General features: G+C 44.2%; 1 protein-coding gene across 2 annotated transcripts in view; it reads left to right on the plus strand.

The window, feature by feature from the left end:
- Window positions 1–14,664, plus strand: part of cadpsa (Ca2+-dependent activator protein for secretion a) — a 603,717-nt gene that overhangs the window by 561,165 nt on the left and 27,888 nt on the right. For both annotated transcript variants that reach the window (XM_070894664.1, XM_070894665.1), the window contains one exon: window positions 4,584–4,688. In XM_070894664.1, the coding sequence (XP_070750765.1) occupies window positions 4,584–4,688 (105 nt within the window). The remainder of the gene's footprint in view (window positions 1–4,583; window positions 4,689–14,664) is intronic.

Here is a 14,664-nt window from a genome sequence, read left to right on the forward strand (position 1 = left end):
GCAATAATCAAGTACTTTTTGTTCATAGTGTATCATAATTTGACATCTTTATTTCCGTCGCATTATATATATATTTATGGAGTCACTCACAGAAAATGTCTCAATTTGTTTTGATACAAATACACCAAAATATAGATATTGTGGCCTGAATGTCCTTGCGTCCCACTCTGCCACCATAAGTACGGTGGAGCAGCACTCACCCACCGCATTTTGCACGTTTGACCCCAACCACCTTTCAGGGCTAAGGGCATTTGCATGAATTGGCCAAGTCACTCTGCCATTTGCAAAATGGGTGAGGTGCCCATCTCACAGGGGATACAGACGGGCTGCAGAGCCTTGTTACAGCATTAGGGAGCCATCTGTGGAAGTTAAAGAGTTGAAAAGGTGTAAAAAAAACATTGCAATTTAGTGTACAAAAGATGATAAAGGGAGACCGAAGCGAGATATGGAAAATATTACATGGTCTGGATAAGGTAAACCAGAATATTACTCTACAGTAGGTCATTTGAAACAGATATTAGGAAGAACTTCTTTACTCAAACAGCAATGTTTATAATAATCTACCAAGCAGAGTCATAAAACTAAAAACATACAGACATTCAGAATGCAATTGGATGCTATGGTGGTAGAGTTAGAGTACTGATGAGTGAGCTTCAATTAACGTCTCACATCCCGATTTTTCTTAAGTTTTCTTTAGTGCTTCCACCCATATATGCTCTGATGATCTGAGCTTGTGGTGGGATAATTGAAATGCTATTGCTTATGTACACCGTGATATTTTGACTTTCCTTCCCATTTTTTATCTATCTTTTAGGTCCCCTTGTACCACCCACCCCCATGCCCAAATTATTTCAATATAACTCTTCAGCTGGCCACTAGATGAAGCACAAGAGCAGTGTCCAATGCAATGCCCCTGTTAATTTTCCTTCGCTGCCCCTAAGAAGCTGCTTACTCTTCATTCAGCACTTCCCCTGGTAGCACAGCCATAATTCAGAATGTGCCATATTGAGAATTGTGGGCACAAGTCTCTTTCTTACTCCAAGGAACCAATGTGCTTGTCACTGCACTATTTACAGTTTTTACAAAAAAACAACACCTAAGCCAAAATGGGCCAATTCAGGTGTTTATGAATAATTCGGAAAGCCAAATTTGTACCTTTTAAGGTATCACTTACGTCGAGTATTCATCCCCAGTTAAGGTAACACAGTAGCAATAGAATGTAAATGGTCCAGAACTATATAGATCTTAATAAAGTATTAGGCTCTCCACCATCCCGAAAAACATTGAAGACTATTGCGGGAGAAATTGGAAAGCGACGGAATTTCAGCGTGAACTAGCCGCAGGGAAAGATCCCTGTGCCGAAACAGGTAGGCCCGAGGCCCAATCGAAATTGAACTTAGGGCCTCATTTAATTTATACCGGTGAGATGCGGATAGCTCCTGTGAGATCGGGAGGGGGCCGAGTAGTAGCCGGTAATGGTCTTCATAGATCTGCAGTGGAGCTGGGAGGAGCAGAAGTGCTCCTCCTGCTCCTGGTTTCACATTTAGGTTGGCATTTTTTTTTAAATGTACCTTTTTGGTTGAGCCTTTTAAGGACCCCTGATTAGACCGCATGTAGACCTGGTTATCTTGAACGGACCTGGCCCGATGCCGGTGTTCCCAATGTTCAGAGCAGCCCAATTTTGGAAAGGAGTCCTAAAATAGGCATTAAGTCCCATATTTGCATATGCAAAAGGACTAATGCCTGCTTCAGGCATGAACCCTGGATGCCTATACTGAATCCTTTACCAATATAGCAGGCAGCGCACTTCTGGCGAGAAATGTGCATGCACAAGGCACCCGCTATATTGAATGCTCTGGTGCCCATTTTACATCTGTATTTCTTAAAAGCTGTGGAAGAAATAGCAAAAAAATTTACATAGAATTATGAGTGTGTAGCAGATGAATTCCATAAGAAAATTTGGCAATTTGCATAGTGCTGTAAAACTTCAGCAATAAAATGAGTAGGATTGAATTTGTTGGATAGTGCTTTACTAAAACACTTTGTGCTAGAAATTTGGAAGGTTAACGCCTCCCATTAGCGGCGGGGGTGAGGTGGGGGGGGACTCGCTATAGGGTTAGTGACTGGCTGTGGCAAATGCAACGACGCCTGTGAACTTCAGTGCCGGTTTAGCACCGGCACTATCTCGTAGCACCTGGGCTTCTAGCGCCTCGCAGATCATAACATCATAAAGTGCGCAGCACCCTGTTATCACCTCAGATATAAAATTGACTCTCTTCCCCCTGCTGTATCGCCTCGCGCTGACCGGCAACAAGAGGCAGCGTTGTGAACCCGGCTGGTCACTTGGGTAGCAGGAATTAAAGAGAATGGTTTTCAACTAGCGCAACCTTTATTATTTGCACCAGTCTAGTACCTGCGCAAAGTTTTTGATGTTTCACTGTTGCAAGATGTCCAAGCCCTCCACTTTGTGAGAGTGTTTGGGGCTGTAATGACAGTCGTGCAAGTCGCCTTGCAAAACAGAACTGCCGACAACTAGCTTGTGCAGCATCATTGGCCCTTCCCTATAAGCGAGGGAAGCAGCTCTCATGCCATTACCAACGCGCTCTGCCGTTCCCGCTCCGCTCTCGGATTTTCGCGCCCTAAAAGTAGTAGTTAGTGCTTGATTTAACGCTCCACTTCCTTCTTGGAGCACTAAAACTCAATAACACTGGAGGAGAGAATGATTAGTGCTTGCCGCTACTTTTTCAACTTTTCCAAATTTAACGCCCCAACTTGGGCGCTACCTAATTTCTAGCCCAAACTTTAGACAGTAATAGTGGTGTGAGATTATTGATCTCAGTGAGCACAATTTGGTACCTTCAATCCATTTCAACAGCAATATTAGGACTACTAAAGTATTCCCAGTCCACTGTCAGCCTGGTCTCGGAGGTCAGGATTAATGCTGTACTAATTCACGCTATTACAGCACTAACTTTGGAGGCAGGTAATTCAAGATGAATCCAATTGTGAGGTTCACAGAATTCACAGTAGTTTCATTACAATGAACTGCAAGCTTGGTCTGATTATTCCTAACCTGAAACCAGCTGCATTCATGCAAGGTCACCACAATGGCACTGTGGCCCAATAATGCCATACATGTTGATAATATGTTGTTACAGCAGCTGAAAAATGTACATTTCATTTATTAGTCATTTTTTAAGCATCTAACAGGTAAATGCTGTAATACTTTTCTGCAAAGAGAAATAGAAGAGCAAGACTTCAATGCTGTTAATTTCAACATTGTATGCGATTAGAATTTATTATGGGGAGCAAGCAAGTTTGGAGAAATGTTTCTCTGCCTCCAGTTTCGCCATAACCTACTAATGGAGACATATGAAAAACCTCATTTGATTTGTTTTGTGAACATTCCAAACAGTCGCAGCTGGAATTGGTGTCAGTGCTTCTGAGTGTATTAAAAAGTGATGGGTTTAATTATGCGAATCAACTGCCCAGGGAGGGAAATATAAGCAGATAAACTGAATTTACTCTTCATCTAGCATCGCCCTATTGCACTTTCAGTTAAGTAGTTTTTTACCTCACCAAGGTGCCCGTTCTTCATGTGTGAATCCACAAAGTGCTAGCAGCATTTGAATTTGGAAGGCGACAACTGAAGCTGATCCTGTCCTTGCCCAAAATCCACAGATGCACTTTCCAGCATAGATAATGGGCAAAAGCCAGGAACAGAAATTCTAGCAGACGTTTTTTTTCCTTGCCTATCTAAGGGTGATCAGGTTGATTGTGATCCCTCCCATCACTGTGCCCCCAGCTAAGACCACCTAACTCCACACAAAAAAAGAAGTTCCTGGTTTGCTTGGCTCAGTGCATTTATCCATTGAACCATTATGAGAGCTATAGTTATAGAGTGCAACAGTATTTGAAACACCAAACGACCTGCATGCATGGATCTGGGGTACTGAGGTAGTGCTACACCGACTATAGCGGAATTTGTTTCCCCTTTTTCATAGTTGAAAATTGAAGCCAAATCAGCTTGAGGTAGAATACAACCAGAACAATTGTTGTGAACTTATTCATGTAATTGTGCCCCTATGACAACCAACATCACTTAAAAAATAAAACAAATGATGTGGTCATGATCTCATTGCTGTTTGTGGAGCTTGCTGTGTGCAAATTACCACGTGTCCTACATTCTAACAGTTACTAAACTTCAGAAGTACTTCATTGGCTGTAAAACGCTTTAGGATGTTCTGCGGTCGTGAAAGGCGCTAAATTAATACAAGTTCTTTCTTTCTAGAGTGCTGGAGTTGTTTGTTTATGTGATTGGAATAGCTGAATACAAATTTTGAGCAATAATTATAACTATTGCATAGATTGCAGAGAGATTTGTGGTGATGCTCATTTACAACCCAAGTTTTGTTATTTAAGATATATTTGTGCCTGGAATGCCAGTCCTGGAGACTTTCAGCCAATGTAAACATCCATTTGCTGCTATCTAACATGTAATATTGAGACTACTTCAACATATATTTCAGCACTATCTAACCCATTGTAATTCTTATGCTAGAGAATGTTGCCTTTTTTTGCAGCAATGGTACACGAGTTCCATGAATGTTGTCTGCACCTGGCTAACAGATCGTATGGACCTGCAGCTTCACATCTACCAGCTAAAAATTCTCATCAGGCTCGTCAAGGTGAGAAAGCCCTTTGTGATAAATGTAGCAAATAAGTCTCTGATTTTTACGATAGTGAATATGTATCCAGAGAACCATGTCACCGTTTCAATAACCTGGTAAACCTGCCAACCATTTCAAATGGTAGAGAATTTGAAGCACTACAGCTATAATATGCTTTGCCCATAAACCACTGAAACTATTCTAATTTTTCAATTAAAAGTAAATAACCAGAGAGATAACATCCCATTATTTTAGAGACTGCAGCAACTGCAAAATCAATTTTGTTTTTTGTGCCAGTTTTTGCCGCATGATGTTTTTTGTGCTGGTGCTACATATTGATCGTGTAGTACCCTTGAGGGAAATACTTTCAGTGAATTTAAATATTCCTGAAGCACAAATTAGAGTTCTTATTACTGACTATGGGCCAGCACTATTGTACATTTAAATTAAATTAAATTAAAGGAATAAGATGTAGTTCCCCTAGTGATTCATGGCAAAGGCAGCATGTAACTGAGTAATACAGACACACGGTCCCAGCTTTGATTCGCAGTCTGCACGGATTGAGTTGTCTGCTCTCAGTTGGAGTTGACAGTAAGGGTGCAAAAGTTAGTTCCAATATCACTGAGCAAAGAATCATGGAATGATGCAGCACAGAAGGAGGCCATTCAGCCCATCGTGCCTGTGCTGGCTCTTTGAAAGAGCAATCCAATTAGCTCCAGTCCCCTGCTCTGCCCCCATAAACCTGCACATTTTTACTTCTCAAGTATATATCGAATTCCGTTTTGAAAGTTAATATTGAATCTGCTTCCACCTTTCAGCAGTGCATTCTAGATCATAACAACTGGCTACATCATAACATTCTACCCTCTGGTTCTTTTGCCAATTATCTTCAACCTATATCCTTTGGTTACCATTTCTCCTGTCAGTGGAAGCAATTTCTTCTTATTTACGATATCAAAACCCTTTGTAATTTTGAACACCTCAATTAAATCTCCTCTTAACTTTCTCTGCTCTAAGGAGAACAACGCCAACTTCTCTGTGTCAGCTGTAGCTCAGTTGGTAGTACCCTCTCCTCTGAGTCAGAAGGTTGTGGGTTCAAGTCCCATTCCAGAGACTTGAGCACAAAAATCTAGGCTGACGCTCCAGTGCAGTAATGAGGGTGTGCTGCACTGTCGGAGGTGCCATCTTTCGGATGAGCCACTAAACAGAGGCCCCATCTGCTCTCAAAGATCCTATGGCACTGTTTCGAAGAAGAGCAGGGGATTATCTCTGGTGTCCGAGCCAATATTCAATCAACATCACTTAAACAGATTAACTGGTCATTATTGCTGTTTGTGAGAACTTGCTGTTTGCAAATTGGCTGCCACGTTTCCTACATTACAACAGTAACTATAGTTTCCTACATTACAAAGTACTTCATTGGCTGTAAAGTGCTTTGGGTCATCTGGTGATCATGAAAGACGCTATATAAATGCAAGTCTTTCTTTCTAGTCTCTTCACCTAACTGAAGTTCCTCATCCCAGGTATTATTGTAATAAATCTCCTCTGCACCCTCTCCAAGGCCTTGACTTCCTTCCAATAATGTTGTGCCCAGAATTGGCCACAGTTCTCGAGCTGAGGCCTAACCAGTGATTTATAAAACATAACGTCCTTGCTTTTGTACTGTCTCTATTTATAAAGCCAAGAAACCCATATCCTTTTCTTTTTAATAGGCTTATCAACTTTTCCTACCACCTTCAAAGGGTAAAGAAGGGTAAAATCAGTCAGAGTTCCTGCTTCTGATTAATATCTATTAAGCTTTGTTCTTTCCTCCCCACTTTCTGAAGGAATAGCTTGTCAAACCTCACTGACTCGGCTCACACACAAAGAATGGCCACTTAGGTGAGGTATTGGAGGCAACCTTTTTCCATAGAATCATAGAAGTTTACAGCATGGAAGGAGGCCATATCGGCCCATCGTGTCCGCGCCGGCCAATAAGAGGCGACCCAACCTAATCCCACTTTCCAGCTCACAGTCCGTAACCCTGCAGGTTACGGCACTTCAGGTGCACATCCAAGTACTTTTTAAATGTGGCGAGGGTTTCTGCCTCTACCACCCTTTTCAGGCAGTTCCAGATCCCCACAACTCTCTGAATGAAGAAATTTCCCCTCTAATCTCCTCTAAACCTTCTACCAATTACTTTAAATTTATGTCCTCTTTGAGGTGTATAAAATTTTGAAGGGCCTAGATATAGTGGATAGAAAGGGCCTATTTCCCTTAGCAGAGGGATCAACAACCTCTGCTAAGGGAAATAGGCCCTTTCTATCCACTATATCTAGGCCCTTCATAATTTTATACACTTCAATGAGGTTTCCCCTCAGCCTCCTCTGTTCCAATGAAAACAAATCCAGCCTATCTAATCTATCCTCATAGCTTAGATTCTCCACTTCCGGCAACATCCTCGTAAATCTCCTCTGTACCCACTCCAGTGCAATCACGTCCTTCCTATAATGTGGTGACCAGAACTGCACGCAGTACTCCAGCTGTGGCCTAACTAGCATTTTATACAGTTCAAGCATAACCCCCACTACTCTTATATTCTATGCCTTGGCTAATAAAGTCAAGCATTCCGTATGCCTTCGTAACCACCTTATCTACCTGGCCTGCTACTTTCAGGGATCTGTGGACATGCACTCCAAGGTCCCTTTGTTCCTCTACACTTCTCAGTATCCTACCGTTTAATGTGTATTCCCTTTCCTTGTTAGCCTTCCTCAAATGCATTACCTCACACTTCTCTGGATTAAATTCCATTTGCCACTGTTCTGCCCACCTGACCAGTTCATTGATATCTTCCTGCAGTCCGCAGCTTTCTTCTTCATTATCAACCAAAAAGCTGATTTTAGTATCAACTGCAAACTTCTTAATCATACCCCCTATATTCAAGTCTCATAGGGAGTCCCTCGGAATCGAGAAAGACTTGCTTCCACTCCCAAAGTGAGTTCTTTGATGGCTGAACAGTCCGATACGAGAGCCACAGACCCTGTTACAGGTGGGACTGATATTCATCGAGGGAAAGGGTCAGTGGGGCTGGTTTGCCGCGCACTCTTTCCGCTGCCTGTGCTTGGCCTCTTCATGCTCTTTGCGTTGGGACTCGGAAGGGCTCAACGCCCTCCCGGATGTACTTTCTTCACCTCGGGTGATCTTCGGCCAAGATCTCCCAGGCGTCAGTGGTGATGTCGCACTTTACCAGGGAGGCTTTGAGGGTCTCCTTATGACATTTCCACTGTCCTCCTTTGGCTCGTTTACCATGAAGGAGCTCCGCATAAAGCATTTGCTTAGGGAGTCTTGTATCTGGCATGCGAACTATGTGGCCTGCCCAGCGAAGCTGATCAAGTGTGTTCAGTGCTTCAATACCTGGGGATGCTAGCCTGGTCAAGGACACTGATGTTTGTGTGCCTGTCCTCCCAGGGGATTTGCAGGATCTTGCGGAGACATCGTTGGTGGTATTTCTCCAGCGACTTGAGGTGCCTTCTATACATCGTCCATGCCTCAGATCCATACAGGAGGGTGGGTATTACTACAGCCCTGTAGACCATGAGCTTGGTGGTAGATTTGAGTGCCTGGTCTTCAAACACTCTTTTCCTCAGACAGCCGAAGGCCTGTCACCGCCGCTCAGAACTGTCCTCCAATCATCAAGATCCACGGCGCGGCCCTGGACAACGTGGACCATTTCCCATATTCAAGTCGAGATTATTGATGTATATCACAAAAAGCAAGGGACCTAGTACTGAGCCCTGTGGAACCCCACTGGAAACATCCTTCCAGTCGCAAAAACACCCATCACCAATTACCCTTTGCTTCCTGCCTTTGAGCCAATTTTGGATCCAACTTGCCATTTTGCCCTGAATCCCAAGGGCTTTTACTTTTGTGCCCAGTATGCCATGTGGGACCTTATCAAAAGCTTTGCTAAAATCCATATACACTACATCATATGCACTGCCCTCATCGACCCTCCTGGTTACCTCCTTGAAAAATTCAATCAAGTTAGTCAGACACGACCTTCTCTTAACAAATCCATGCTGTCCTTGATTAATTCGTGTTTTTCAAAGTGAAGATTTATCCAGTCCTTCAGGATTTTTTCCAATAATTTTCCCACCACTGAGATTAGGCTGACTGGCCTGTAATTACTCGGTCTATCCCTTTTGCTCTTCTTAAACAAAGGTACCACATTAGCAGTCCTCCAGTCCTTTGGCACCACACCTGAAGCCAGAGAGGATTGGAAAATGATGGTCCAAGCCTCTGCTATTTCCTCTTTTGCTTCGCTTAACAGCCTGGGATACATTTCATCCGGGTCTGGGGACTTATCCACTTTCAAAGCTGCTAAACCCCTTAATACCTCCTCTCTCTCTGTTTATTTCATCTAATATTTCACAGTTCTCCTTGATAGTAGTGTTTGCATCCCCCCTCTCTTTTGTGAAAACAGACGCAAAGTATTAATTAAGAACCATACCGACATCTTCCGCCTCCACACAAAGATTACCCTCATGGTCTCTAATAGACCCTACCCATTTTTAGATATCCTCTTGCTCTTAATATATTTATAAAACATCTTTGGGCTTGCCTTGATTTTACTTGCCAAGAATTTTTCATGATCTCTCTTTGCTTTCCTAATATCTTTTTTAATTTCACCTCAGGACTTTCCACTTTTTGAGAGAGATAAGATCCTTCAATTTTTTTCTCCAGTTTCATTCGTCTTCTCAAGTCACTCATCTCAGACGAATGCAAAGTTCTGCACATAGGAAGAAAAAATGGGTGACACACATTTTCCATGAATGGTGTTCTGAAGTTAAAGGGGATGCATGAGGGTAATTTTAACTTTTGTCTAGTGTAAAACCAGTGATATTGGATCGGCCGCCCCATATACACCTCGCTTGACTTTCCTTTCCATTAGATGCTCCAACAGATTATCTCTGGATGGATGAACTAAAATGGCTTGAAATGCCTTCCTCATCTGTAATTATTTCATGATTTCCTGCAACCTAATGAGGAGTTGGGTGAATTGCTTCTATGTCAGCAAGGAAGCCTGTCTGAGCCAACTGGTAGGAGCCAAACAAGCAGTGGGGATTATGAGTTCAATGCAGCTGAGAACAGAAACTCTTGAGTGTGGGAATCAACTTTACGCTCGCACTGCCATAGACATAGAATCATAGACATTTACAGCACAGAACGAGGCCATTCGGCCCATCATGTCCATGCCGACAGACAAAGAGCTATCCAGCCTAATCCCACTTTCCAGCTCTTGGTACGTAGCCTTTTGGGCGACATCACTTCAAGTGCATATCCAAGTACTTTTTAAATATGGTGAGGGTTTCTGCCTCTATCACCTTTTCAGGCAGTGAGTTCCAGACCCCCACCACCCTCTGGGTGAAAACATTTCCCCTCTAAACCTCCTACCAATTACTTTAAATCTATTCTCCCTGGTTGTTGACCACACTGCTAAGGGAAATAGGTCCTTCCTATCCACTCTATCTCGGCCCTCATAATTTTATACACCTCAATAAGGTCTCCCCTCAGCCTTTGCTGTTCCAAAGAAAACAACCCCAGCCTATCCAATCTTTCCTCATAGCTAAAATTCTCCAGTCCAGGAAACATCCTCATAAATCTCATCTGTTTCCCCTCTAGTGCAATCACATCTTTGCTGTAATGTGGTGACCAGAACTATGCACAGTACTCTAGCTGTGGCCTAACTAGTGTTTTATACAGTTCAAGCATGACCACCCTTCTCTTATAATCTATGCCTTGGCTAATAAAGGCAAGTATCCCATATGCCTTCTTAACCACGTTACCTTCATGTCCTGTTACCTTCAGGAGTCTGTGGACATGCACTCCAAGGTCCCTCTACTCCTCCACAATTCTCAGTGTCCTACCTCTGCTCCTCCACAATTCTCAGTGTAATGCCATTTAATGTGTATTCCCTTGCCTTGTTAGCCCTCCCCTAATGCATTACCTCACACTTCTCAGGATTGAATTCCTTTTGCCACTGTTCTGCCCACCTGGCCAGTTCATTGATATCTTCCTGCAGTCTACAGTTTTCTTCTTCATTATCAACCACACGGTCAATTTTTGTATCATCTGCAAATTTCTTAATTATACCCCCTACATTCAAGTCTAAATCATTGAAATATACCACAAAAAGCAAGGGACCTAGTACCGAGCCCTGCGGAACCCCACTGGAAACAACCTTCCAGTCACAAAAACACCCATCGGCCATTACCCTTTGCTTCCTGCTTCTGAGCCAATTTTGGATCCAACTTGCCACTTTGCCTTGGACATGCACCATCTCAATGTTAAGTACAATCATACTGTTTATGATGTTTGTGTAGAAACTCCGGAAGTGTTTTACAGACGGTGGTTTGTAGACCCTGCTGGATCTATCGAAGCAACAGTCTGAATCCTCGGAATGAAGTGTTCCTGAACCAGTGCAAAAAAATTATGAAAATAATTAAATGTTTAAAGGAAATGTTAATGGTACATGAAACAGTGTATGCATTATAAATAGTAATATATACATGTATACACTACAGGAAAATAGTGGTGTACAGGAAACAAATGACAGAAGCACGTCAAATAATTTGCTTCAGCCTGTCACTGTGATCAGCTATGCAACTCTTGTAATCCTGCATGTATTAATGGTACCTTTCTAAAAGGCTTTGTGGCTGCTATCTCTAACCATTTTTCTTTACAGGTTCAGTTCAGCATCACATAGGTTTCGCGAAGCCCCAAAAGTATAGCGGTTAAATTTCTATACATGGGTCTGGTTCAATTATAACATTTCTGTCTCTTCCATTGTACATTAGCCAATGAAAGTGATATTGCTTTAGTAAATGTAATGTCCGTGTGTATATTTCCAGCACAAATTTATGAGCTTAAGTGTTGCTTAGTACCACAATAATCAAATGAATTACATGAACTATAATGTACACTGTAAAGGCTTGGACATGTTCGGAGTGTGTGAGGGTTGTTTAACCATTCGGCAGTTTAGTTTCAAAGGCTGCAGAAAATAAGCAGAAAGATTAGGTAAAAATTTGCTTGAAGTGGATAACAGAGAGCTTTTATGAGTTTTATTGTGTTCCTAACACAGCTGAGACTGCACACAGGGAGGTTAAAGTAACAGTGACCTCAGTCTTTATTAAGACACTCCACAGTGAGGAACAGGCCTTAGGGGCCAGCTTATATACAGTGCTCCCAAGGGATGCTGAGATCCTTTGGGACTTCAGGGTATGCACTCCCTGGTGGCGGAACATGGAAGTGCATGCTTTAGAGATACAGAACATCACTCCCCCCGCCCAAAGTCAAAGTGAAAACTATTTACAAGGTGAGGCGGTCGGGAGCCTTTCTTTCCCTGGTGGACCGCCTTGGTACAAATGTCTGTTCTAGTGTGTTGACTGTGCCCTTGCTGGGCTGGCGTGTTGTTGGCCCTCTAGGGCTGCAGGGTGAGCCTGGCCTTGCTGGGCTGTTGGGCGTGATGGCTTCGATTTCCCGGTCCGGGTGGTGTCGTTGATCCTTTGGGTGTGTGTTGTGGGCTCTCAAAAGATGGTGTCTGCTGTGGGTTGTTCAGGGCAGTCTGTGAACTGCAGCCTCGTTTGGTTCAGGTGCTTTCTGCAAATTTGTCCATTGTCTAGTTTGACTACAAACAGCCTATTCCCTTCTTTAGCTATCACCGTGCCCGCGATCCACTTGGGACCATGTCCATAGTTTACCACATACACAGGGTCATTCAGATCAATTTCCCATGACACAGTGGCACGATCATCGTTTACATTTTGTTGCTGCCGCCTGCTCTCTATCTGATCATGCAGGTTGGGGTGAACCAGCGAGCGTCTGGTTTTAAGTGTCCTTTTCATGAGCAGCTCAGCCGGGGGCACCCCTGTGAGCGAGTGGGGTCTTGTGCGGTAGCTGAGCATACTCGGGACAGGCGGGTTTGGAGTGAGCTTTCTGTGACTCATTTAAGGCTCTGTTTGATTGTTGATACTGCCCGCTCTGCCTGCCCATTGGAGGCTGGTTTAAACGGGGCCGAGGTGACATGTTTGATCCCATTACGGGTCATGAATTCTTTAAATTCAGCACTGGTGAAACATGGCCCGTTGTCACTGACCAGTATGTCAGGCAGGCCGTGGGTGGCAAACATGGCCCTCAGGCTTTCAATGGTGGCGGTGCCGGTGCTTCCCGACATTATTTCACATTCAATCCATTTTGAAAAAGCATCCACCACCACCAGGAACATTTTACCGAGCATTTTTAGTCGACATGGATCCTTGACCATGGTCTGGAGGGCCAGGACCACAAACTTAGTGGTGCCTCTCTGGGCGCGTTGCTCAATTGAGCACATACGCTACATTGCCGTACACAGGACTCTAAGTCAGAGTCGATACCGGGCCACCATACATAGGATCTGGCTATCGCTTTCATCATTACTATACCCGGGTGTGTGCTATGGAGATCCGAGATGAACGTCTCCCTGCCCTTTTTGGGTAGCACTACGCGGTTACCCCACAACAGGCCTGAATGGACAGCTCGTCCTTTCGCCACTGGAACGGCTTGATTAGTTCTTGCATTTCAACGGGGATGCTGGCCCAGCTCCCATGCAGTACACAGTTTTTTACTCGGGACAGCAGAGGATCTTGACTGGTCCAAGTCCAAATCTGGCGGGCCGTGACAGGTGATTTATCATTTTCAAACGCTTCCATGACCATCAACAAGTCTGCGGGCTGCGTCACCATAAACAAGTTTGCAGGCTGCGCCATTTCCACCCCAGTGGTGGGCAATGGTAGCCGACTAAGAACATCCGCTCAGTTCTCAGTGCCTGGCCTGTGGCGGATGGTATACTTATACGCTGATAGCGCGAGTGCCCACCTTTGTATGAGGGCTGAGGCATTAGTATTTATCCCCTTGTTTTCAGCGAACAGGGATATGAGGGGTTTCTGATCAATTTCCAGCTCAAATTTGAGGCCAAACAGGTACTGTTGCATTTTCTTTACCCCGAACACACACGCTAATGCCTCTTTCTCAATCATGCTGTAGGCCCTCTCAGCCTTAGACAAGCTCCTGGAGGCATAGGCGACAGGTTGCAACATCCCCACAATGTTAGCTTGTTGTAAAACACACCCGACTCCGTACGACGATGCATCACATGCTAGCACAAGTCTTTTATACGGGTTATACAGTACAAGCAGCTTGTTGGAGCATAAACTGTTTCTGGCTTTCTCAAAAGCAATTCCTTGTTTTTTCCCCCATGCCCAGTTCTCACCTTTATGCAATAACACATGTAGGGGCTCTAAGAGGGTGCTTAGCCTCGGTAGGAAGTTACCAAAATAGTTGAGGAGTCCCAGGATCGACCGCAGCTCCGTGACGTTCTGTGGTCTGGGCGCGTTCCTGATAGCCTCCGTCTTGACGTCTGTGGGCCGAATGCTGTCCACCGTGATCTTTCTGCCCAAAAACTCCACTTCTGTTGCCATGAAGACACATTTCGACCTCTTCAGCCACAGCTCTATGCGATCCAGTCACTGGAGGACCTCCTCCAGGTTTTGGAGGTGCTCGACGGTGTCCCGACCCGTGACCAATATGTCATCCTGAAAAACCACCGTGCGTGGTACCGACTTGAGTAGGTTCTCCATGTTTCTCTGGAAGATCGCTGCAGCCGACCGAATTCCAAATGAGCATCTGCTGTAGATGAACAGTCCCTGTGCGTGTTGATGCAGGTGAGGCCCTTTGAAGACTCCTCCAGCTCCTGCGTCATGTAGGCCGAAGTGAGGTCGAGCTTGGTGAATGTCTTGCCTCCTGCCAGCGTCGCAAATAGGTCGTCTGCCTTAGGTAGCGGGTATTGGTCCTGTAGCGAGAAACGATTAATAGTTACTTTATAATCGCCGCAAATCCTGATCGTGCCATCACTTTTGAGTACTGGAACAATCGGACTGGCCCACTCGCTGAATCCCACTAGGGAGATGATGCCCTCGCG

This window comes from Pristiophorus japonicus, chromosome 12 (assembly GCF_044704955.1).
Source record: "Pristiophorus japonicus isolate sPriJap1 chromosome 12, sPriJap1.hap1, whole genome shotgun sequence".
Taxonomy (NCBI): Eukaryota; Metazoa; Chordata; class Chondrichthyes; family Pristiophoridae; genus Pristiophorus; species Pristiophorus japonicus.